This window comes from Entelurus aequoreus, linkage group LG09 (assembly GCF_033978785.1).
Source record: "Entelurus aequoreus isolate RoL-2023_Sb linkage group LG09, RoL_Eaeq_v1.1, whole genome shotgun sequence".
NCBI classification, from domain to species: Eukaryota; Metazoa; Chordata; class Actinopteri; order Syngnathiformes; family Syngnathidae; genus Entelurus; species Entelurus aequoreus.
Window position 1 is genome coordinate 51,153,002 of NC_084739.1, and position 27,907 is coordinate 51,180,908.

Genomic DNA, 27,907 nt, shown 5'->3' on the forward strand with positions numbered 1-27,907 from the left:
CCTGTATGTGATCCTCCAAGTTAGAAGTTCAGGCAGAGGGAAAAAATAAATCTCTTGCTGCGTGTGTTCACTTCTTCTGCAGTACAGGAAGTCGCAAGAAGGATCACTAGCGCGGCAGCGCCCTCTACCACCAGGAGGCGGGAGTGATTTAATGACTTATACAGTATTTCACACACGCAGCTACGGTATATTAATAAAACATAGCTGCTTACTGTTCTCTTTAGCATACTGTACCGGTATTCAATAGCTTGAACCTTAAATCCTACTGAAAAGCTCTTTATCTTTTTTCCTTTGTGCGATAGTAAACTACTGAAATCAGCTTCCTCCATTTTGAAAAGGAGGACAGATGCGTCACTCGTGACGTAACGAATTTGACCCGGTGGAAGTTCTAGCCATATGCTAAATATTTTGCGAAACGAGTTTGACCCGGCGAAAATTATAGACATGCGATAATAAAATTAATATTTTGCGAAACAAATTTGATCCAGCTTCAATAATAAACCGGCGATAAGGCCAAGCATGCGTTAATTATTTTGAGAAACGAGTTTGACCCGGCAGTAATTCTAGACGTGCGAATACTATATTCCCTGCGCCAATTCAAGGAAATACGGTAACTTAGAATTTCATGGCTGCAACATGTGCCAAAGTAGTTGGGAAAGGGCATGTTCACCACTGTGTTACATGGCCTTTCCTTTTAACAACACTCAGTAAACGTTTGGGAACTGAGGAGAACACATTGGCCTACTGGAATTCTGTCCCATTCTTGCTTGATGTACAGCTTAAGTTGTTCAACAGTCCGGGGGTCTCCGTTGTGGTATTTTAGGCTTCATAATGTGCCACACATTTTCAATGGGAGACAGATCTGGACTACAGGCAGGCCAGTCTAGTACCCGCACTCTTTTACTATGAAGCCACGTTGATGTAACACGTGGATTGGCATTGTCTTGCTGAAATAAACAGGGGCGTCCATGGTAACGTTGCTTGGAAGGCAACATGTGTTGCTCCAAAACCTGTATGTACCTTTCAGCATTAATGGTGCCTTCACAGATGTGTAAGTTACCCATGTCTTGGGCACTAATACACCCCCATACCATCACAGATGCTGGCTTTTCAACTTTGCGCCTATAACAATCCGGATGGTTCTTTTCCTCTTTGGTCCGGAGGACACGACGTCCACAGTTTCCAAAAACAATTTGAAATGTGGACTCTTCAGACCACAGAACACTTTTCCACTTTGTATCAGTCCATCTTAGATGAGCTCAGGCCTAGCGAAGCCGACGGCGTTTCTGGGTGTTGTTGATAAATGGTTTTCGCCTTGCATTGGAGAGTTTTAACTTGCACTTACAGATGTAGCGACCAACTGTAGTTACTGACAGTGGGTTTCTGAAGTGTTCCTGAGCCCATGTGGTGATATCCCTTACACACTGATGTCGCTTGTTGATGCAGTACAGCCTGAGGGATCGAAGGTCACGGGCTTAGCTGCTTACGTGCAGTGATTTCTCCAGATTCTCTGAACCCTTTGATGATATTATGGACCGTAGATGGTGAAATCCCTAAATTCCTTGCAATAGCTCGTTGAGAAAGGTTTTTCTTAAACTGTTCAACAATTTGCTCATGCATTTGTTGACAAAGTGGTGACCCTCGCCCCATCCTTGTTTGTGAATGACTGAGCATTTCATGGAATCTACTTTTATACCCAATCATGGAGCCCACCTGTTCCCAATTAGCCTGTTCACCTGTGGGATGTTCCAAATTAGTGTTTGATGAGCATTCCTCAACTTTATCAGTATTTATTGCCACCTTTCCCAACTTCTTTGTCACATGTTGCTGGCATCAAATTCTAAAGTTAATGATTATTTGCAAAAAAAAAAATGTTTATCAGTTTGAACATCAAATATGTTGTCTTTGTAGCATATTCAACTGAATATGGGTTGAAAATGATTTGCAAATCATTGTATTCCGTTTATATTTACATCTAACACAATTTCCCAACTTATATGGAAACGGGGTTTGTATATTGATATATCATGTAGGAACCAGAAATATTAATAACAGAAAGAAACAACCCTTTTGTGCGAATTAGTGTGAAGGGAGGTTTTTTGGGTTGGTGCACTAATTGTAAGTGTATATTTTGTTTTTTATGTTGATTTAATAAAAAAATAAAAAATAAAATATTTATTTTATCTTTTTATTTATTTTTTCTTGTGCGGCCCGGTGGTTGGGGACCACTGTTCTAGACAACAAGCAACAATGGTAGAAATCCACACATGGAAACTCATCACGAAACTTGGTCAAATCGTTGTAAGTAAAAATTGTGCATAAAGATATTTAGTTTGTTTTGTATTGAAATTGCTGACTATGTGGTGTATTTTGTATTCGTGGTGGTGTTGTTTTTTGACTAGTAGAGAGCAATCTTAGGTTTAATTGTGATGAATCACATACCGTAACGGTATGGTGTGCAATGTTTGATGAATTGTAAATGTTGTTTAATTTCTGTATGTGTGTAAACACATGTAGTTGTGTGAATGTGTTAACACTAAAACTATTTTATTCATGTAAAATACACAATGGATGCTATACTTGTTATGTTTGTATTTTCAGTCTTACAGTCCTACATGAAAAAGAAAATAAATAAATAAAATTGAGGAAAGCAAATAAAACCAAAATAGGCTCCAAAAAATGGACAGCGATAACCAAGCAGTTTAGTGGTCTTATTTTTGATATTCCTCTTGCCAATAAGCCTGTCTCTGTGCAATCTCTTGTGGGTTTGATGTGAGCATATTATACACACTTGAAAATAATGTACCGGTATGTCTTTATTAAAAAGGAACTGCACTTTTTTGGGAATTTTGCCTATCGATCACAATCATGATGAGAGACAAGAACAAACATATTTTTTATTTAGGATCCTAAAGATAATAAAACACGCTTGCAAAATGCGGCTGATGGGAGTTACCGTAATAGCCTTCAAACTAGGGCTGGGTGATATGGCCTTTTATTAATAACTCAATATTTTTAGGCAATGTCACGATACACGATATATATCTCGATAGCCTTGAATGAACACTTGATGCATATAATCACACCAGTATGATGATTCTGTGTCTACATTAAAACATTCTTGTTCATACTGCATTAATATATGCTCATTTTAAACTTTCATGCAGAGAGGGAAATCACAACTTAGTCAATTTACCAAAATTATATTTATTAAACAGGTATTAAGCAGTGGCACAAACATTCATGTCATTTCCAAAACAGAAAGTGCAAGATTGTCAGAGACATTTTAAAACAAGCTATTAGTGCACTTTTGTGCATGATGTCACTAAGATGACATATCAAAACAACACTAAATTAAAGTGTACTTTTTGTACAGAATGCCACTACAATAGTTTAAAACAAATAAAGTGCACTTTTGTGCATGATGTCACTAAGATGACATATCAAAACAACACTAAATTAAAGTGCACTTTTTGTACAGAACACCACTACAATAGTTTAAAACAAAAAGTGCATTTGTGTGTATGATGTCACACAAGATATTTCAGTAAGTGTCAAATAAAAATGAGCTGCATAATAGGAAATCAAATAGTGTATGTCCTTCACTATGTGGTAGGTTCCTGCGGGCGTTATCTCCTTCTGTTGATGACTATTATTTTCATACGGTGTTGATCTGGAAATGGTTGCTTCGGCATTTTGTTGGTGTGGCACCAAACGGAGATGTCGACATGCAGAGTTTCAAGCACTCCTTATTCTCTAGCAGGTGACTTTTCAAATGATGCTACATTAGTAGAGCTGCTACTTTGTGTACGCTTTTGCCACATACTTGACATAATACGGTTGTATGTTCGACACATTCCCGCTTGAAGCCAAACCACCGCCAGACGATGGACGCTGTGCTGTTTTTCTTGGTAATTAATTCTTCCTTCATTTGTTACCAGATTCGCACCTTCTTTCTCTCGTATTACCACTCGCACCACTCCGTTAGCATCACAGCTAATGTTACCATGCCGCCCTCTCTGCTCCGTGAGGGCGTATGATGTTGTATGTGACGTATGTAGGAAGGTGCGCTTGTTTTATGTCTCTGTGAGGAGAGACAAGAAAGAGTGGGAAAAGCCTGCAGTGTAATGCCCGCAGCTAAAAGCAACTGCGTGAGAACGTATACTCGAATATCACGATATAGTCATTTTCTATATCGCACAGAGACAAGCCCGCGATATATCGAGTATATCGATATATCGCCCAGCCCTACTTCAAACCTTCTAAAACAACTTCAAAACCCTCCATAAACATATACAGTACAGGCCAAAAATTTGGACACAACTTCTCATTCAATGTGTTTTCTTTATTTTCATTGTCACTGAAGGCATCAAAACTATGAATAAACACATGTGGAGATATGTATTTAACAAAAAAAGGTGAAATAACTGAAAACATGTTTTATATTCTAGTTTCTTCAAAATAGCCACTCTTTGCTCTGATTACTGCTTTGCACACTCTTGGCATTCTCTCGATGAGCTTCAAGAGGTAGTAACCTGAAATGGTTTTCACTTCACAGGTGTGCCTTATCAGGGTTGATTAGTGGAACCTCATGCTTTATCAAATGGGGTTGGGACCATCGGTTGTGTTGTGAATGAGAAGGTGTGTCCAAACTTTTGGCCTGTACTGTATATTGTAGTAACAGACACATTCATAACAATATGCAAGATGTTCAATATTTAACGCATGTCGGTCGTTTTATGCATTACCGGAAAGTATTTCCTCAGCGCATTTACTTCTGTTTCCATAGCAGCGCACTTCCGACAACAAATGTGTGTTCCTACTTCCGGAAACATGAGTGTGTTGTAATCATGGCATGTTTACTAACAGACAACGAAGATTACTTTTTTTGGACAGATGAGGATTCACATTATCCTTTTGACAATGGTAAATGGTAAATGGTTATACTTGTATAGCGCTTTTCTACCTTTTTTTTTAAGGAACTCAAAGCGCTTTGACACTATTTCCACATTCACCCATTCACACACACATTCACACACTGATGGCGGGAGCTGCCATGCAAGGCGCTAACCAGAACCCATCAGGAGCAAGGGTGAAGTGTCTTGCTCAAGGACACAACGGACGTTACTAGGATGGTAGAAGGTGGGGATTGTACCAGTAACCCTCAGATTACTGGCACGGCCACTCTCCCAACTTCGCCGCCGCCGTTTGAACCTGAATATACTGAGTAGGGTTGTCCCGATACCAATACAGTGCATTTTGATACTTTTTAAAATAAAATAGAACCACAAACAAATGTCATTATTGGCTTCATTTTAACAAAAAATCTTACGATACACTAAAAGGATGTTTCTTATTGCACTCAAAGAACAAATTTAGAAAATAAAAATAAAAATTTAAAGGCATTAAACACACCGGTCTTATGTTATTGCACTCAAAGAACCATTTACAATTGTATATATACATATAGTCTTCCATAATCTAAGATTAGGTTAGAATACAATAAAAGAGCGTTATTGATATTGTATTAAAGGCCTACTGAAACCCACTACTACCGACCACGCAGTCTGATAGTTTATATATCAATGATGAAATCTTAACATTATAACACATGCCAATACGGCCGGGTTAACTTATAAAGTGACATTTTAAATTTGCCGCTAAACTTCCGGTTCGAAACGCCTCTGAGGATGACGTATGCGCGTGACGTAGACCGGCGAACACGGGTATGCCTTCCACATTGAAGCCAATACGAAAAAGCTATGTTTTCATTTCATAATTCCACAGTATTCTGGACATCTGTGTTCGTGAATCTGTTACAATCATGTTCATTGCATTATGGAGAAGGAAGCTGAGCAAGCAAAGAAGAAAGTTGTCGGTGCGAAATGGACGTATTTTTCGAACGTAGTTAGCAACAACAGTACACAGCCGGCGCTTCTTTGTTTACATTCCCGAAAGATGCAGTCAAGATGGAAGAACTCGGATAACAGAGACTCTAACCAGGAGGACTTTTGACTTCGATACACAGACGCCTGTAGAGAACTGGGACAACACAGACTCTTACCAGGATTACTTTGATTTGGATGACAAAGACGCAGACGTGCTACTGTGAGTATGCAGCTTTGGCTTCTAAACATTTGATCGCTTGACCGTATGTGCGCAACTTTTTTTGCGTATGTACGTAACTTTTTTAAAATATATAAGCTTTATGAACCTTGGGTTAGGTGAACGGTCTTTTGGGCTGAGTGATTGTGTGTGTTGATCAGGTGTTTGAATTGTATTGGCGTGTTCTATGGAGCTAGGAGCTAGCATAGGAGCTAGGAGTTAGCATAACAAAGACGTAGGTGTTTTTATGCAGGACTAATTTGTGTCATATTAAATATAAGCCTGGTTGTGTTGTGGCTAATAGAGTAAATATATGTCTTGTGTTTATTTACTGTTTTAGTCATCCCCAGCTGAATACCAGGTACCGTGAGTATGCAGCCTTGGCTGCTAAACATTTGATAGCTTGACCGTACGTGCGCGTCACGTACGTAACTTTTTAAAAATATATGAGCTTTATGAACCTTGGGTTAGGTGAACGGTCTTTTGGGCTGAGTGATTGTGTGTGTTGATCAGGTGTTTGAATTGTATTGGTGTGTTCTATGGAGCTAGGAGCTAGCATAGGAGCTAGCATAACAAACACGCAGGTGTTTTTATGCAGGATTAATTTGTGGCATATTAAATATAAGCCTGGTTGTGTTGTGGCTAATAGAGTATATATATGTATTGTGTTTATTTACTGTTGTAGTCATTCCCAGCTGAATATCAGGTACCGTGAGTATGCAGCCTTGGCTGCTAAACATTTGATAGCTTGACCGTATGTGCGCGTCACGTACGTAACTTTTTAAAAATATATAAGCTTTATGAACCTTGGGTTAGGTGAACGGTCTTTTGGGCTGAGTGATTGTGTGTGTTGATCAGGTGTTTGAATTGTATTGGCGTGTTCTATGGAGCTAGGAGCTAGCAGAGGAGCTAGGAGCTAGCATAACAAACACGCAGGTGTTTTTATGCAGGATTAATTTGTGGCATATTAAATATAAGCCTGGTTGTGTTGTGGCTAATAGAGTATATATATGTCTTGTGTTTATTTACTGTTGTAGTCATTTCCAGCTGAATATCAGATCACCCCCGGCTCTCACAGCATCTTCCCTATCTGAATAGCTTCAACTCCCCACTAGTCCTTCACTTGCACTTTACTCATCCACAAATCTTTCATCCTCGCTCAAATTAATGGGGAAATTGTCGCTTTCTCGGTCCGAATCTCTCTCACTTCATGCGGCCATCATTGTAAACAATAGGGAACTTTGCATATATGTTCAACTGACTACGTCACGCTACTTCCGGTAGGGGCAAGCCTTTTTTTTATCAGATACCAAAAGTTGCAATCTTTATCGTCGTTGTTCTATACTAAATCCTTTCAGCAAAAATATGGCAATATCGCGAAATGATCAAGTATGACACATAGAATAGATCTGCTATCCCCGTTTAAATAAAAAAAATTCATTTCAGTAGGCCTTTAAAGGCCTACTGAAACCCACTACTACCGACCACGCAGTCTGATAGTTTATATATCAATGATAAAATCTTAACATTGCAACACATGCCAATATGGTTAACTTATAAAGTGCAATTTTAAATTTCCCGCTAAACTTCCGGTTGAAAACGTCTATGTATGATGACATATGCGCGTGACGTCACGGAGTGAACGGAAGTATTCGGACACCATTGTGTCCCAATACAAACAGCTCTGTTTTCATCATAAAATTCCACAGTATTCTGGACATCTGTGTTGGTGAATCTTTTGCAATTTGTTTAATGAACAATGAAGACTGCAAAGAAGAAAGCTGTAGGTGGGATCGGTGTATTAGCGGCGGACTACAGCAACACAACCAGGAGGACTTTGAGATGGATAGCAGACGCGCTACCGTGAGTATAGCTTTGGCTTCCAAACATTTGATCGCTTGCCCGTATGTGCGTGGCGCTATGTGCATGTCACGTACGTAACTTTGGGGAAATATATGTTTCTTGCCGACTCTGATGGCGGCCGGGGTGTTGTCGATAGCTACAACGCCCGCCGCCGCGCCGCTGTCCTCACCTTGACTTCCTCCGTCTCCGGGCCGCCGACCGCATCGGTGATCAGGTGAAGTCCTTCGTCGCGCTGTCGATCGCTGGAACGCAGGTGAGCACGGGTCGTGATGAGCAGATGAGAGCTGGCGTAGGTGCAGAGCTAATGTTTTTAGCATAGCTCTGTCGAGGTCCCGTAGCTAAGTTAGCTTCAATGGCGTCGTTAGCAACAGCATTGTTAAGCTTTGCCAGGCTGGAAAGCATTAACCGTGTAGTTACATGTCCATGGTTTAACAGTATTGTTGATTTTCTGTCTATCCTTCCAGTCAGGGGTTTATTTCTTTTGTTTCTATCTGCATTTAAGCCCGATGCTATCACATTAGCTCCGTAGCTAAAGTGTTTCGCCGATGTATTGTCGTGGAGATAAAAGTCACTGTGAATGTCCATTTCGCGTTCTCGACTCTCATTTTCAAGAGGATATAGTATCCGAGGTGGTTTAAAATACAAATCCGTGATCCAAAATAGAAAAAGGAGAAAGTGTGGAATCCAATGAGCCCTTGTACCTAAGTTATGGTCAGAGCGAAAAAAGATACGTCCTGCACTGCACTCTAGTCCTTCACTCTCACGTTCCTCATCCACAAATCTTTCATCCTCGCTCAAATTAATGGGGTAATCGTCGCTTTCTCGGTCCGAATCGCTCTCGCTGCATTGTAAACAATGAGGAAATGTGAGGAGCGACCAAAAGTAGCAAACTTTATCGTTGATGTTCTCTACTAAATCCTTTCAGCAAAAATATGGCAATATCGCGAAAGGATCAAGTATGACACATAGAATGGATCTGCTATCCCCGTTTAAATAAAAAAATATCATTTCAGTAGGCCTTTAAATGCTTCATGATTTATAAATGCCACTCTTGGTCTGTGCTTTAGAGCAATACAATCATAGTAAATACTAAAACCTATATGGTTAAAACTACACAGGTAAAACATGAAGCAAGTAAAACACACATTGTTAAAGATAAAACACAAATTGGAGGAAATTGAAACAAAATTCAGTCATTTCATTTGCATTAGTTTAAACTATGTGGGCGGTTTTGAATGTGCCAATGATTGGCAACAAGCCAACCAGCTGTGTGCGCCTCTACTTATTTTAGATGAGCACAGCAGGGGAGCTGGTTAACTACATTACCTTTAAAGTACTTGTGCAGATCTGAATGATTGTTATTCAAAAGTTTGAACCAAAGATTGTAATACTTCAATGCCACCTTTGGCAAGGCATGTTTTAATGAGATACGCGTGTTTCGGATGGTAGAGCAGCAATACATTTCACCTACCTTGGTGCCAGTGGCACCTACACTGATGTACGAATGTGCATGATTCTGTTGAAAAAAAGATTCTTAATCTCAATGGGATTTTCCTGTGTAACTAAAGGTTTAAAAAAAGCAACCGTGTTTAAAAACTTTATCGGTAGTTTTGAAGCCCAAATACCTCCATTTTGTGCTTCACACATCTACTTTTGCCGTTTTTCTGCATTTCCCTCTGTATTTTTCAAAGGCAGTATGGTATCATTTTTAATTCATTAGTACTGCAATACTTTATTTTTACCGGTATACAGTACAACCCTAATGCAGAGGATGAACTGAGGGAGTGAGGTCGACGTGACTTGCCGGTAAAAATTTGTAACTTGGAGCCAAGCTATGCCATATGATATAAAGGGTGTACTTACCCAATGTCAACTTAAAAAAACTTCCCCGGCGAGTTGGACCAGACAACTGTCCAACGAGCCAGTCATTGATCATGATACATGCAGCCCACCATGCTTGTTATTACAATCACATACACTGTCGAGCTATCTGTGTACAAACAAAACATGAAATGTGTGCTAATACTTTACAGATATTGTAATATGATTGTGCATGTTTTTCAGTCAGTACAGATTGGCGTCTTATCGCATTGTTTTGTGCATTATGAACTCAAAAGCGATTCAACTGCTGACGCAAAAGCCAGCTTATCTTCTGCCGTAGCAAGTTTATCTGTTACTGAAGCTAGATTACAGGTAATGCCGTAGTATGCCGTCCCGAGACGATGTGTAACTGCTAGAAAAAGAGTTCCTTAGCGTTTGCTTTTATAATAACCAATAACGCTACAGCTTGGTTATTATACAGTACACAGAACTTAAATGAAGCATTGTTGGTGTTTTTTGGATGTGATTTAGAGGCAGAATGGACTGCTCCAATTAAAGGCCTACTGAAACCCACTACTACCGACCACGCAGTCTGATAGTTTATATATCAATGATGAAATCTTAACATTATAACACATGCCAATACGGCCGGGTTAACTTATAAAGTGACATTTTAAATTTGCCGCTAAACTTCCGGTTCGAAACGCCTCTGAGGATGACGTATGCGCGTGACGTAGACCGGGGAACACGGGTATGCCTTCCACATTGAAGCCAATACGAAAAAGCTCTGTTTTCATTTCATAATTCCACAGTATTCTGGACATCTGTGTTCGTGAATCTGTTTCAATCATGTTCATTGCATTATGAAGAAGGAAGCTGAGCAAGCAAAGAAGAAAGTTGTCGGTGCGAAATGGACGTATTTTTCGAACGTAGTCAGCCACAACAGTACACAGCCGGCGCTTCTTTGTTTACATTCCCGAAAGATGCAGTCAAGATGGAAGAACTCGGATAACAGAGACTCTAACCAGGAGGACTTTTGACTTCGATACACAGACGCCTGTAGAGAACTGGGACAAAACAGACTCTTACCAGGATTACTTTGATTTGGATGACAAAGACGCAGACGTGCTACTGTGAGTATGCAGCTTTGGCTTCTAAACATTTGATCGCTTGACCGTATGTGCGCAACTTTTTTTTGCGTATGTACGTAACTTTTTTAAAATATATAAGCTTTATGAACCTTGGGTTAGGTGAACGGTCTTTTGGGCTGAGTGATTGTGTGTGTTGATCAGGTGTTTGAATTGTATTGGCGTGTTCTATGGAGCTAGGAGCTAGCATAGGAGCTAGGAGCTAGCATAACACGTACCGTACCGTACGTGCGCGTCACGTACGTAACTTTTTAAAAATATATAAGCTTTATGAACCTTGGGTTAGGTGAACGGTCTTTTGGGCTGAGTGATTGTGTGTGTTGATCAGGTGTTTGAATTGTATTGGCGTGTTCTATGGAGCTAGGAGCTAGCATAGGAGCCAGGTGTTTGAATTGTATTGGCGTGTTCTATGGAGCTAGGAGCTAGCATAGGAGCTAGGAGCTAGCATAACACGTACCGTACCGTACGTGCGCGTCACGTACGTAACTTTTTAAAAATATATAAGCTTTATGAACCTTGGGTTAGGTGAACAGTCTTTTGGGCTGAGTGATTGTGTGTGTTGATCAGGTGTTTGAATTGTATTGGCGTGTTCTATGGAGCTAGGAGCTAGCAGAGGAGCTAGGAGCTAGCATAACAAACACGCAGGTGTTATTATGCAGGATTAATTTGTGGCATATTAAATATAAGCCTGGTTGTGTTGTGGCTAATAGAGTATATATATGTCTTGTGTTTATTTACTGTTGTAGTCATTCCCAGCTGAATATCAGGTCACCCCCGGCTCTCACAGCATCTTCCCTATCTGAATAGCTTCAACTCCCCACTAGTCCTTCATTTGCACTTTACTCATCCACAAATCTTTCATCCTCGCTCAAATTAATGGGGAAATTGTCGCTTTCTCGGTCCGAATCTCTCTCACTTCATGCGGCCATCATTGTAAACAATAGGGAACTTTGCGTATATGTTCAACTGACTACGTCACGCTACTTCCGGTAGGGGCAAGCCTTTTTTTTATCAGATACCAAAAGTTGCAATCTTTATCGTCGTTGTTCTATACTAAATCCTTTCAGCAAAAATATGGCAATATCGCGAAATGATCAAGTATGACACATAGAATAGATCTGCTATCCCCGTTTAAATAAAAAAAATTCATTTCAGTGGGCCTTTAACCACATTGCCAGCCAACAAGAATGAGACGATTTATACAAATCAGAATGCAAAAAAAAAAATAATAATTGTCTTCTTGTCTCTCATTAGGAATAAGAACAATAGGCCAAAAAAACTAAACTGTAGTTCCCCTACTCAGTGGCCTAGTAACCTACTCAGTGGCCTAGTGGTTAGAGTGTCCGCCCTGAGATCGGTAGGCTGTGAGTTCAAACCCCGGCCGAGTCATACCAAAGACTATAAAAATGGGACCCATTACCTCCCTGCTTGGCACTCAGCATCAAGGGTGAGAATAATTTCGCCACACCTAGTGTGTGTGTGACAATCATTGGCACTTTAACTTTAAAATAGTTATGCACACTGTAGTATTTCAGCGTCAAGGCAGAATGAAACAAACATACACAAAACATATAAACCAAAAAAAATGTAAACATTAAAAACAACAAACAATCACACAAGCACACTATGGAACAGTAAAATATGTCACCAAATGAAACATTGTGATAAAAGTGCTATGATATAAGTAAATTAAAATCACCATCTGCTAGCCTCATTCAAGAGTGCAATGGCAGCAGGCACAAAAGTATTCTTATATTGTGTAGTCCTACAAAGAGGAACAACGAACTGCCAATCAGAGCAAAAGAGCTGGAATTCACTGCGTAAGGCATGATGGGTACAGTGATGAATAATAGAGCTTGCCTTGCGCTGCAGCTGTGTGGCATAGATGTCAGATAGGTTGAGTTGCAGCTTACATATAATCTTACTAGCCCACTTTACAATTTGATTTAGTGCCGAATTGTTTTTCAAGGACAGACTACCAAACTATGTCACCAAGGAGAAGGACAATATTGATTCAATATATGCCCGATAAGAGTGTCAACATGGTTCTATTAATATGGAGACTCGAAAGTATCCTAAGGCAGTGAAGACGCTGGTGTCCCTTTTCCACACAACCCTGCAGTTCATCTTGAAGATCAGCTTTGAGTCTATGACTGTGCCAAGGTTTTGTAGCTGTCCACATAGTCTACAGGCTGACCTTTGATGACTCTGGTAGGTTTGGCATTGGTGTGGGTTCTAAAATCAATAATCATGTCTTTTGTTTTAGATATGTTCAGCTGTAGAAAAAAAATCCTGACATATTCATTAAAAACATGGGGCCATGGCTGGACTTACTTCCACTAATTCCTCTTAGCATGTTTACTCTGGCACTTGCTTGTGTGCAGGATAAAAAGAAGGACTGAAAGCACACATCCTTGATGTGAGCTAATTGAAGAGTGCAATACCTCAGATAAAATACCATTCACTATGACTTGTTGGGATGAATTAGTTAAAAAACAGAAAACCGAACCAACCGGATAAAAACTAAGAATAAAATTCTTGATCAGCCTATGGGCTGAGAAATGAGGTTGGATAGTGTTAAGAGCAGTTGAAAAGACAACAAATAAAAGTCTAGCGTGGGTTTTGTTTCCCTCAATGTTTAAATAAAAGGTTAAGACGTGTAGTTGAAGCACCCACCAGTCCTCTGTGTGCCTTATAGGCAAACTGCATGGGGTACATACCGTAGTTTCCGGACCATAGGGCGCACCAGATTATAAGGCGCACTGCCGATGAGCGGGTCTAGTCAGGTCATACAAAAGGCGCACCGGATTATAGGGCGCATTAAAAGGGGTCATATTATTTTATTTTTTATCTGAATTGAAAACACTTCCTTGTGGTCTACATAACATGTAATGGTGGTTCTTTGGTCAAAATGTTGCATAGATTATGTTTTACAGATCATCTTTAAGCCGCTTTCTGACAGTCGGTTCAGGATGCGCCGTTTTGTGGGCGGTTTTATTTACGTGGCTCACCTTCGTCAGCGTCTTTTCTCCGTCATCTTTGTTGTACCGGTGTAGCGTGCAAGGATGGGAGTGGAAGAAGTGTTAAAAGATGGAGCTAACTGTTTTAATGACATTCAGACTTTACTTAAAACAATAACGGAGCCACGTCTCCTCATCCGTGGCTCACTAGTGTAATAACAAAGCCGAAAATGAGTGCCGTGAAAAACCGTCCGACCGGAACTCTCTAATAACTAAAGTTCCTTGGGTGAATAATGTAAACTCACTACACCAGTATGTTTTAGCGCTTTCATGGCGAGTTTACTGACAGATATAAGTAAGAACTTTACACTACTTTATTTTAGAAATGGCAACAGCGGAGGATGTATGTCCCATAACAAGAAGATAGAGAAAAAGAAGAAGCTTATCGACTATGGTGTCGCCACGGACTACAAAGGTGGATGTGCGCAAATTTTCAGGACTTATGCAGATCCCAAATACAGATCAGCAGGTACCAGAAGGAAAGAAAAGTTGCTTCTGCATAATATAGCAAAACAAAACGCCAGATAATGTCTTACCTTATACACACACCATAATAATACTCGTATGTTGAAGCACAGTACAATCCATCAAGCGGTGCGGCTTAATAGCTTACCAAAGTCGAACTAAAACATTTTGATAGATTTTTGAGTGCTGTGTGTAGTATTCAATATTTTCAATGGAACATAACATTTTGGTGTTGTTTACTTGAGTCATATTGCAGTCTACGCGTATCTCTTATGTGTAACTGCCAAATAGGACTTAAGAATTTTAAGTGTGCCTTATAGTCGGAAAAATACGGTTTCTGTTGTAAAATAAAACTTCACAAGTCTTTCAAAACATTTCATCACAAGTGAAGTAAGGGCAACCTGACTTTAGTCATTCAACAGTAGACAGTGGGTCTACTGCTTTTAGGGACAGGGATAATCGTGGGACACTACCACAAACTTGGAACACGCTGTAAGCTTGAAGACATATTAAAAATATAAGAAAAAATTCTAATTTAGATGCTTTGCGCATGACCCATGACATTGATTTTATCAGGGCAAGGACACTTGTTAGTCTTAAATAGGTCCTTTTCCACCAAAATTCTAGGAACTTTTTAGTTCCTGGAACTATAGGTTCCTGTGTGGTTTGTGTTTCCACCGCATTTTACAGTTCAGGGTAGTTTAAACAAATCAGGCTGATGACGTACGGAGGAATGGTTTAGTATATTTCTACACTGATACCATGTAAATAAACTGACAAATATTAGGTCACTAAAAAGCAGTGTTGGGTTAGTTACTGAAAACCAGTAACTAGTTACAGTTACTAGTTACTTTATTTCATAAGTAACTCAGTTACTTACACCAAAAAGTAATGTGTTACTGTGAAAAGTAACTACTTAGTTACTTTTTTTTTCTTCTTCTTCTTTTTTTTTTAAAGCTCCCATTAATGCCCTTTTAGCCTTCATTTCAGTACTGTTATTGCACTGGAGAATAATACAATCTGTTGATCAACTTGACATGCATTTGCATCACTGAACTCTGCTAAGCAATGTGGTCTCATACAACACACAAAGACAAAGATATGTGTCAAAGGGCCAATTTATTTCAGGCCAGAACAAATTGACAAAACTATTTTAAATAGCTGCAACATAACATACATACAGTAAGTAACAAACAGCATAATAACAGCATAGCTGTAAACCTGGCTTCACCCAAGGAAGGCACATGTGACACACAAAGCCTAACCAGGCAGATTTTAATTGTTGTTTTGGGCAGTAGATAGGATCTTTGATCCAAGACACAACTTACATTTAACTAAAATGTTCTTTTCTTTGTGCTCGACAAAAAAAAGAAGTGAGAATATCTCCATGTTAAGACACTCGAGTCTCGACTACGGCTCCGTTGTTAGTAAACACAGACACGCCCACCCTCCCCTCCCCTCCCCACAGCACACCCAGAGCGCGCCTCCGGCTTGTGACACAAGAACATTCAGAAGGACGACACTGCAGCTCTCCAATAAAACACACTCAGATCTTCTGTTTCTAGCCAATACTACATGAAAAATAACGTAAAATAACGCAGTAACGCATCATGTAGTAACGGTAACTGAGTTACTTAATATAAAAAATAACGCGTTAGACTACTAGTTACTGCCGAAAATAACGGCGTTACAGTAACGCGTTACAAAGTAACACTGCTAAAAAGTAAGTCAATGAAATACAAAGCAATAATCTACAGTCTCAGAGTAGTAAGCAGTGAGGTCGTTGATTCGAATCCGGCTCAATACTTCATACTCTACCGTAAATACGTTTGAAAGAGTATGTCCACTTCTCGTAGCTTTGCGTAAAAAATGGAGCTTGTAAAAAATTTAAAAACATAGTTTAAAGACTATGGCTAAATAAAAACACTGATCAGCGTTCTTCAGCGCAAAGATGCCCCACAAAAGTTCCTGCAAGTTGAAAGTTCCTTTCATTCCTCTTTCTCTCCGTTGTCAAGTTTTTGGAATAGAAATACACAAGAAATTAGAAATAAACAAGTCATCTAGCATTCTAGACTCATTGTCTCGCGGCTGTTGTGTTAAAAAATAAGTTTTAATAACGCCAAGGCCTGGGCCGATATTCGATAAATAAAAATTAAGTCGGCAAGTTTTCCAGCGTCGATAAATCGCCATGTGCATACTTTAAGAGCATTCACACTTTTCGTCGTTTTCAGCAGCTAAGCGCGTTTGTACCATTGCGGAATAAAAATATGGTGGAGAATCAGCTTGTCCTCACCTTTACCTGCTCAGTGGCCTTGTGGTTAGAGTGTAAGCTCTGAGATCGGTAGGTCGTGAGTTCAAACCCCGGTCGAGTCATACCAAAGACTATAAAAATGGGACCCATTACCTCCCTGCTTGGCACTCAGCATCAAGGGTTGGAAGTGTCTTTGACAGCGACGCAGTCACGCTGGCAGGCTAGCATCACACAGTGTAAATATTTAGCATGTGGCAGCTAACATGAACAAAATGATCACAAAACCAAATTCCACCGCACCTGTGTGTGAATATTTTAGTTCAAACCTTTGGAACAAGATGAGACTATCAATACCGAGGAGTCAGTTTGCCGAATGTGCGCGAATGCAACAAACCTGCATTTTCAACATCTTTAAAACACAACTCAACAGTCCTAATTTACTGAGGTGTTCAGCGAACTAACCAAGTGAGTATAAACAAAACAATGCAAAATAGTGTGCGTTAATAGAAAATGTGGTTAAATACATGGCCAAAGACATGCTGTCATTTAATACTGTTATATAACTAGCATTTCGAAAAGTGCTGCAAAGACATTTGTCATGTCATGTCGGTGTTCCTCACTCAGAATCTGCCAGTTTTTTGCATATGACCTGTTATTACATCTGCTTATATTGCAGTGTTTATATTGTTATTTTGTTAAGTGTTTTAGTTGTGTATATTTCAGCTCCCCAACCCCTTATAATATTTTATTGCTTATAGTGGCAGTGTTTCCCACACATTCATTTATTTGTGGCGGCCCGCCACGAAAGAATTACGTCCGCCACAAATAAAAAAATTTAAAAAATTTAAAATATATATATATTTTTTTTTTTGTCCTGTCCAGCTTCTCAGGCAAATCATATAGTTGATGTAGATGCCCATATAGGCTGTTCAGATTTACTTTACAAAAGAGAAGTGTAGGATACTTCTCTTGTTGCCTTATTTGTATTTGACCACTACTGTTTTCTGTTTATTTGTTACTGACTGTGGCAGGACACCTCTGCATCTGTTTCACTTTATGTTGCTGGTAAATAATATGGTTGTAGTAGTAGGCTAAAGTTAAATTATTTAGTATGCACTAATTAAAGGGGAAGAGATTTAAGAGACATTTTAGCTTTTATATTTTATAAGATATATTTTTTGTAAGAACCACAATTAATAAATATATTTCAGTGAATAACTTATTGTTCAAATCTGTATATAAATATGTACATAAAGTGTTGTAATTATATTGTAAAATGGATGGATGGACGTTTAAAACAAAACTGTTATTATTAATTAGTAAGTATACATTTTTTGAGCCTCTTTAGAGAAAATCATATCATTGTAGTAAATTATGCAAATTACTCGATGATGTCATGGTGACCATGCCCAACACCACGCCCATAGCCACGCCCCCACCGCCACGGGTATCTTGGCAGTTTATGGGAAACACTGAGTGGTGACTTTTATTCAAGTGCAACAACATTTTGCTTAGAGACAAAGTATATTTTCTTGTTAATATATGTTTGTTTTATTTAACTTTGGGATTTAAGTTTACATTACAATTATAATGGTAAAATATACGAGAAATACAAGTGTATTGAATTTGAAAGGCTATACATGCATTATTATTATGTATTATCATTACATCAATGGTTAACTTGGCCCTATAAAAATAATGGCAATAATATCGTTTATCGGCAATCATTTGTAGGCATACTTGCCAACCCTCCCGGATTTTCCGGGAGACTCCCGAAATTCAGCACCTCTCCCGAAAACCTCCCGGGACAAATTTTCTCCCGAAAATCTCCCGAAATTCAGGCGGAGAGGGAGGCCACTCCCCCTCCATGTCCTTTCTCCGACATGTGACCTGAGTGAGGACAGCCTGTTTTCACGTCCGCTTTCCCACAATATAAACACCGTGCCTGCCCAATGACGTTATAACTGTAGAATGATCAAGGGCGAGTTCTTGGTTTCTTATGTGGGTTTATTGTTAGGCAGTTTCATTAACGTCCTCCCAGCGCGGTAACAACACACAACAACAGCAGTCACGTTTTCGTCTACCGTAAAGCAGTTTGTCTGCCGTAAACAGCAATGTTGTGACACTCTTAAACAGGACAATACTGCCATCTACTGTACATGCATATGTGACAATAACATCTACGGCTTTTAGAGAGTGCAGTGCACAACTGCGCACACAACAAGGAGACGAAGCAGAAGAACGAGGAAGATACAGCCATGGCGACGCCGACGACGAGTAAGATGAAGAAATACGTTTGTAAGTTCCAAGCCGCAGCTGCGATTGGACCTGGATAGCCTCCGGGAAGAAGTAGTGGACTACCAAGTGCTTGGCACAACGTTCCCTCTAAGGTGCGCGCCTGCGCAATTGCGCACTGCTCAAGCGTCCTCTGCGCACAGCAAATATATGCCGCACACCAAATCAAATCCCATCTGAATTCTAAACAAAATAAACACATTTATTCTGTGTAATTTTGCAATACAACTCTGAGTGACAGTGACAACAAGCGGCCCTAACGGTGTTCGTCAACACCGTTCAATTATTGTAACGTCTATCGAGATGCTTCGAGGACAGGAATTATATTGATCACTTTATTGAGCAAAACTGTTTATATTCGGCCATAACCACACCAAAAACATGAGTAAAAAACTTCTATCTCGAAAAAGTAGTCATTTTCTGCCGTACAAACCAGGCCAAAACCAACTTGTCATCTGTCACCAACACGCATACCACTAAGCCACTGGTGCGTTTATGGCCACATAAAAAGTCGGACAACTCAAACACCACACAAAGTTACACTATGACTCCTCAGTCATACGTGTGCTTATTCTACTGTCATTTATTATTAATGTTAATTTATTTATATTAATCATGGAATGCTGTTACTAGAGAAAGTTACAGGAATGCACACTTCATCCTATGCTTACATTTCATTGTGCAACATGAGGATGTTTAAGGGGAACTAAATGTGATCTCTAAAAGGGGTACAAATGATTTCTAAAGTAGGACCCCCACCCAGACATATTGTACAATACTAATACATAGCTTATGAAAAACAAGATTTTTTTTATTTTCATTACAAGTGGGCCAAATCACTAATATTACTAAATAATCTCATGAAAATGACTCCTCTAATTTGAGTGTTATTATAAAAGATTGGTTTCAGACAGGTGTGCTGCTGGTATTGCCAAGTGTGATGTTGCTCACATGTGCTACACTGAATGCTCAGGGAGTTTTTGTGTTTGCTCAGACACATGAACAATTAGAGGGAACATTGCAAAGTTGGCAGTTAGGATCTTCCTCAGGAAACAAGGATTGACCGGTTTTGGGCCATGCTAGGGAGAGATGGAAGATTCCAGACTAGTGCATTTGATGAAAGCACTTTAGTGCGTGCCACACAGCAATGCATCATCAGAGAGGGTGTTCAGCATGGTTAGAAAAATAGTGACAGAGAATAGAACAAGGATGGACAATTCAACCCTTAACTCTACAATGAGTAGATGTGTGTATATGTGTAAATAAGTGAACACTGAAATTCAAGTATTTCTTTTATTTATATATATATTTATATATATATATATATATATATATATATATATATATATATATATATATATATATATATATATATATATATATATATATATATATATATATATATATATATATATATATGGGGACGGCGTGGCGAAGTTGGTAGAGTGGCCGTGCCAGTAATCGGAGGGTTGCTGGTTACTGGGGTTCAATCCCCACCTTCTACCATCCTAGTCACGTCCGTTGTGTCCTTGGGCAAGACACTTCACCCTTGCTCCTGATGGCTGCTGGTTAGCGCCTTGCATGGCAGCTCCCGCCATCAGTGTGTGAATGTGTCTGTGAATGGGTGAATGTGGAAATACTGTCAAAGCGCTTTGAGTACCTTGAAGGTAGAAAAGCGCTATACAAGTATAACCCATTTATCATTTATATATACACTATATAGCTAGAATTCACTGAAAGTCAAGTATTTCTTATATATACTGTATATATATATGAAATACTTGACTTGGTGAATTCTAGCTGTAAATATACTCTTCCCCTCTTAACCACAGTCACGTTTTCGTATATTGTGGGAAAGCGGACGTGAAAATCGGCTGTCCTCACTCAGGTCACATGTCGGAGAAAGGACGCTTCAAGCTGACTACTCAAAAAAACATACTTGAAAATGGCAGAGGAATTCTCTCCCGCAGATTAGATTTTTCCTTTAGTGATGAAGGTGACCTCAAGAAACCCACAATAATGCGTGTCCTTGGCCATATTTGTGTGTCTGTTATGATTTTGCTTACTAGTTTTGATAACCCGCCTTATCTTGATTGGCCAGTCCGTAATGTTTTGCCCTAACCTTAGCCAATTGTGACTCATCACACGAACACCAACCAATCATCATAGATTTTTTCCGTATGTATGGATGTTCTCATTCATCCAGGTCATTGTATTTTCTACATAATTTTTTGGCCTGGATTCGCAATCCATGTTCTCTCTTTGTAGCTTGGATGTAAGCTACCTAGCTACATGGGTCTAAAAGTAGCTAAACTACAGGAAAAGCTACTTGTTAAAAAAAATAGCTAAGCTACCGGCAAGCTACTGGTAAGGTTAAGATTAAAGTACCAATGATTGTCACACACACACTAGATGTGGTGAAATGTGTCCTCTGCATTTGTCCCTGTAGCTAAGCTACGGAGCTTAGCTACATGTAGCTTGTCACGGCCCCTCACTGCCAATCAGCACTCAACAGCACAGCCCGCCTCCGATAAGTTTCCAGGAATCTTTCAAAAGTCCCAGCGAGCTGGCAGGAATAAAAAAAGTTCCTCAAGAACTAAATCTACCTGGCTAGATTTTGGTGGAAACACAGGGAGAACTTTATTTAAATGGGAAAATTCCTGCGGCGGAAAAGGGCCTTATGAAAGGAAATACTTTTTTACTTGATTTTGCTCTATGAGAAGTGTTAGGAGCCTCAGCCAAATCAATGTTAGTACGGAAGCCTGTAGTTTATTATCTCCATTTGATGCAGCTACAATAAAAAAAAAAAAATCAAACACAATTCACTCTCTTACCAAGTGAGTGTGGGTGTTCCATCTTGAGTTCCTCTTGATGGCCCCAACAACAGCAGTGATATCCCCTTGGATGATGTAGATACTTTTGTCCAACATGTTGAGTTCTGATGTAATAAGAATACAATTAATCATTTGGAACAACAAAGTGAATCAATATGATTGGTTTTAGGAGAATACATCATATTTTTGGACAAAGTGATTGCAATGTCAACTTATGCACAGCAAAAGACCTGAAATATTATTCACATTGACTAAAAATTACATGCTGTCATGCAAATAAGATAAATAAGACTACAGGCGGTCTTCGTGTTTTGACATTTTGTGATACTACGTTCTCTGTCACATACTCCGATGAAGTATTAACACTAGGGCTGAACGAGTAATTGTAATTTGCAATAACAAATTGACACAATATTTATTATGAAAAGAGAAAAATATTGTGTAAATATGTTATAGTTGCGATCGAATTAAAGGAAACCATAAAAAGCAGCAGCGGCTAGCTCTCTATGCCGCAGATGAGTGAATACATAAGAGCACCGAGTGTAGCTAGCTAGCATAAGGCATCAATTGCTAGCAAAGTCAGCACCAAAACCGGCAGGTGTGCTAATGTAAGCAAGGATTTTACGAAGGTGATCAGTGACGTGAAAGCTTAACTTGAAGGAAGGAAGACAGCCAGGATTTCAAAGGCACTTCAATACATCCAACTTCATCTTACTATCATCACACATTGACTGACTTAGATGATCATTTTGATATCATTTAAGAATATGTTGCAACTTACAGTAAAACTCGACTTTCATCGCCGTCGTAGGAAAGGAATTCACACGTAGACCTAGAACAGGGGTCTGAAACCATCACTATCAAGAGAGACATTTTGCCGCCTCTTCCACTAACGAAAAACAGTATAATCAAACTACATTTCCTGCGATTGTGTGTATTTCTACATTATATTTAGCCTTTAGATTTATTGTCATCTACCAACCTCTTTTGGCTGTCTTGTTGACACATGTTCCATGTAATGTACCACAGAATGTTTTGTTTTGTTTAGTAGATCGTTTACTAGCATTATCATCAATGAAATACCACATAATTTTTTCGTTTTGTTTAGTATATTGTTTACAAGCATTATTATTAAAGATTAAGATTAAAGTACCAATGATTGTCACACACACACTAGATGTGGTGAAATTTGTCCTCTGCATTTGACCCATCCCCTTGGGGAGCAGTGGGCAGCAGCGGCGCCGCGCCCGGGAATCATTTTGGTGATTTAACCCCCAACTCCAACCCTTTGTTGCTGAGTGCCAAGCAGGGAGGTTATGGGTCCCATTTTTATAGTCTTTGGTATGACTCGGCTGGGATTTGAACTCCAACCTACCGATCTCAGGGCGGACACTCTAATTATCAATGAAAATGCAATAAAACAATTCTATAACATGCATGCAAAAAACCCCAAAAAGCGTTTCCCATTAGGCAACACTATCCTTTAGCCACACACCCAAGGGTACTATACTTCCGGTGTCATGACCTCTGATTCAAGATTCAAGATTCAAGATTCAAGATTGTTCATTGTCATATGCACAGTTAAACAAACAGTTTGCTGTCCAATGAAAATCTTACTTTGCTAGTCCACCCTTCAACAAGTCACACGGTACTTAGCTAAAATAAAAATAAAAATAAAAATGTATATACAAGGCACAGTAAGTAACATAACATTATTGCACATTCTGATTGACAGTCAACAGTATAAATATGGAGGTGACATTTGGTCACAGCAGCAGTTAAAGTATCTTTAGTGATCAAAGGTTACAATCAGTCACGTGAAAAATATACCTTCTCGCCGGGTACTAATAAATAGTCTACAACTACAACTAGTTCGGAACTAACTGTGTTCGGATTGTAATTTTCCAAATATGATTAGCAGCAAAGTGGATAGCCGTCAAGGTTGTGGCTCGGAGAACGAACACAGGCGACAAAAAGTAAGCTAGATAGATGGCTAGCTAACTAGCGAGCTTGTTTCACTGCTCTCAACAAGGGTTTTTAACTGTTTTCTTCTATTTATTGTTAAACACTAAAACAAGTTTGCAAATTTGCTAACCATCTAGCTAGCTAAAGCTGACTTTGCTGCTAATCATATTAGCTTGTCCTGCAACTCAGTGTGGCATTTAGGCAAGAAGAACAGCGACTACCTGCGGCTGAGGAGAGCGTCACACAAATTTTGTTAAGATTGTATTTTTTATTGATATCTCATTTAAAAAACGCAGTAGTGATACTTTGACGCAAAAATGAATGCTTAATAACGTGGATTTCCACGTTTTCGCTGAAATTTCACATGCCTGAACTTGACCTTCTAAAGGGATGCGGTGTAATTGTAATTGTAGAAAACTCTGCTTTCCTAAAGTCAATATAGGATATTCCTTGAAATATTTGTCCCAATTACAAGTTGGTCAGATATCTATTTTCTCAATGACTAAAAACAAAGTCTACTAGAAACAAGCACAGTCCTTATGTGTTGTAAATTGTTGGACCAAATCCTTCCTTGTGTCATGAAAGTAATGTTATTAAAATAGTGTCACTTTACAGCAGTATGATATGCACATGTCTTGGCTGTGTGGATGATAAATGATTGAATGCTTAAAAACGTGGATTTCCACGTTTTCGCTGAAATTTCAGATGCCTGAACTTGCCCTTCTAAAGGGACGCGGTGTAATTGTAATTGTAGAAAACTCTGCTTTCCTAAAGTCAATGTAGGATATTCCTTGAAATCCCCGTTCCAATTACAAATTGGTCACATATGATCCATCTATTTTCTCAACGCTTAAAAACAAAGGCTACTAGAAACAAGCATAGTCCTTATGTGTTGTAAATTGTTGGATCAAATCTTTCCTTGTGTCATGAAAGTAATGTCATTAAAACAGTCTCACTTTACAGCAGTATAATATGCACACGTCAAGGCTGTGTGGATGATAAATGATTGAGATCTCTGCTCTGCAAGCTATGGAAACACCCCTTTAAGAAGGACATTCCGTATGTGGGCTAGTTCATGTTATGCAATGTGAACTTTGGACATCCTCCATAGCACAGATATTGGCAGAGGGGGCACATAATTACTCATAATATTGTATTAACAGTCACTGCTGGGGGAAACCTACAATGATCTAAAACACTACTTATTATCTCTTGAAGGCGACTTGTTATAGATTTAAACTTGATCCAGGCAGGAGTTAACTTGACAAGTTGTGTATGTCAGGGCTGTCTACTCTTTGTAAGTAAATGGCGAGGTTCAGTTACATTTAAATATGAATATATATTAACTGTTCATTAAGTATAATTGTGCAAGACAACCAGCTATCGTTAGCTAGCTAGCATGCAAGCTCACTGACGTCGGCTATATTGTTCTCTGGGAATAAGAGCTGTGTTCCCTGATTTGCCAAGCCCAGATAAGGTGACAAACGTTAGTTTGTTTCACAGGAGAGTCATGAATGTAAAGAATATTACCTGTTTATGTGACTTCTTCTCAAAAGATGGAGTCTCACTCAGCTAGGGACAAACTAGCTTAGCAAGCTGGCAGCCGAAGAAGACCAGTCGTTCAATTCACCAAAACTGACTGAAAAAGTACACTTTGGCGACATTTCATTGCATGACTGCATACATTTACCATGCGGTTATTAATTCGATCTTAACTAAGAGGAAAACAAAACACCTATCCGTCTGTCTTGGTAAACACACTGACGTGGAACAGCAGTGCTTTCTCAACCTATCATGATGACAGTTTTTTTTTTTGACTGACAGGGTACACAATATCTTAAAATGATCGTTGGAGTGCAATGCAAACATATAACTGTGAATCCAGAAGATTAATTTTTCTTTCCATATAGTGTTTTTGCAGGCCGTATAATTAATAAAACAAAATAATGGTTATAATCTATTGTATGGGCGTAAAATAGAGGCGGGACAAACAACAGTTTTGTTGAAGTGATTAGCGGAAATGACATGCCACTAGCACGAAAGGCGTCTCTTCGCCTATTCAATAAACTTATACATGAACAGAAATTTACTTTTAAATGATAAAATATGTATTATTTCCTACATTATTTTATTTCCCGATTAACTTCAAAATGTTTCTAAGTATTCATAAATCCATCCGACTGTTTATTTTCTAACTTCAAAATGTTTCTAAGTATTCATAAATCCATCCTACTGTTTATTTTTATAAAATATGAAATTGTAAATATGATACAAGCTAACCTAAATGAGAATTAGACGTGGTTATATTTTCATGTTGTTGATTTTTTTTATCGGCAGTTGAAGCTGCGCATGCGCAATATGTAAACTCCCTGCTGTTCTGACGTATGTTTCTGGGGTCACCAAGAAAAAAAGTTTCGGACGCATCCGTTTGTTGTCAATACTTTTCGATGTGCAAATAAATTACACAACAACCAATCTACATATTTACTTAATTTTGAAAACGTAACCTTACATTAAAAAAAACTGTGCATCCAGAAATAATTCACAGCGTTTTACTTTTTAGCCATTTTGTAATGTTTATGCCCCAGCCCAATTATTACAAACTAATACAAATAATAATTAGGAGGCAGTGAATTAATAGGATGTGAATACTTATCAATGCTGCAATACATACATTCACACAATTGTACAGAACATTTTGCAATTAATAGTACATTAACTGACAGCAATTCTCAAAAAGGTATATAATACATTTCAGATATACAAAACAAAGGTAAAGACAACATTCCATTATAAGATAAAAATTAGATTATCCTTAATATTAATACATTCAAAATGTTAATATGCACATAGGTAATATCTGCACTTTAGAAAAGCAAAATAGCATAGCAGGGGTTCTTACCTAAATATGATTCATATTACAGAATAAAATATTTTGTATTACAATTTAGAATTTTCTATCATTAAAATGTGTTTTGGTGAGGAGTAATTTCATTGATTCTCTTATGTATATCTGTATATGTATATATCCATCCATCCATTTTCTACCGCTAATTCCCTTCGGGGTCGCGGGGGGCGCTGGAGCCTGTCTCAGCTACAATCGGGCGGAAGGTACTGATATATATATATATATATATATATATATATATATATATATATATATATATATATATATATATATATATATATATATATATATATATATATATATAGGGATGTGAATCTTTGGGTGTCCCACGATTCGATTCAAAATCGATTCTTGGGGTCACGATTCGATTTAAAATCGATTTTTTTTTTTCAATTCAACACGATTCTCGATTCAAAAACGATTTTATTTTTTTATTTTTTTATTTTTTTATGAAAACAATACACAACAATACCATACTAATGCAATACAATTTCAAAACCAAACCCGACCCAGCAACATTCAGAATAGCAATAAACAGAGCAATTGAGAGCAATTGAGGACACACAAACATGACACGGAACAATCTAAAAGTAGTGAAACAAAAATGAATATTATCAACAACAGTATCAATATTAGTAACAATTTCAACATAGCAGTGATTAAAAATCCCTCATTGATATTATCATTACAAACATTAATTAAAAAAAGAAATTAAAAAAAAGAACAATAGTGTCACAGTGGCTTACACTTGCATCGCATCTCATAAACTTGACAACACATTGTGTCCAATATTTTCCACAATGATATAATAAGTCATATTTTGGTTAATTTAATAGTTAAAACAAATGTAAATAATGGATCCCATATTCCAATATATGACTCATTATTATCTAAACTAAATGCAGTTTTTTCTACTAATATCATCTCCATAGCTTGTGTGTACCAGTCAGTATGAGTTGGACTATCAACATCTATCCATTTTTTTTAATATTACCCTTTTTGTTATTATGCATATTGAAAGAAATGCATTTTTACTCTTTGATGACACGTTACTAAATTGATGGAGATCCCCGAGAATACAAGTTTGCAGTGTCATTGGGATATTTATATTAAGGACTGTGATTGCTTCTTTTGTTGTTTCCAACCATAACTCTTTTATTCTCTGACATTCCCACAATAAATGAACAAGAGTTGCCTCGGCTGCCCGACACTTCATACATTACTTGCTATCT

At 38.4% G+C, this 27,907-nt stretch overlaps 1 protein-coding gene across 2 annotated transcripts in view; it reads right to left on the minus strand.

Annotated features, from left to right (window-relative positions):
• gbf1 (golgi brefeldin A resistant guanine nucleotide exchange factor 1) overlaps positions 1-25,570 on the minus strand; it is a 236,157-nt gene extending 210,587 nt beyond the window's left edge. For both annotated transcript variants that reach the window (XM_062058899.1, XM_062058897.1), the window contains exons 1-2: positions 25,298-25,570; positions 21,803-21,906 (exon numbers count right to left, since the gene is read on the minus strand). In XM_062058899.1, the coding sequence (XP_061914883.1) occupies positions 21,803-21,898 (96 nt within the window). In that variant the 5' untranslated portion in view covers positions 21,899-21,906; positions 25,298-25,570. The remainder of the gene's footprint in view (positions 1-21,802; positions 21,907-25,297) is intronic.
• Positions 25,571-27,907: the final 2,337 nt, after the last annotated feature.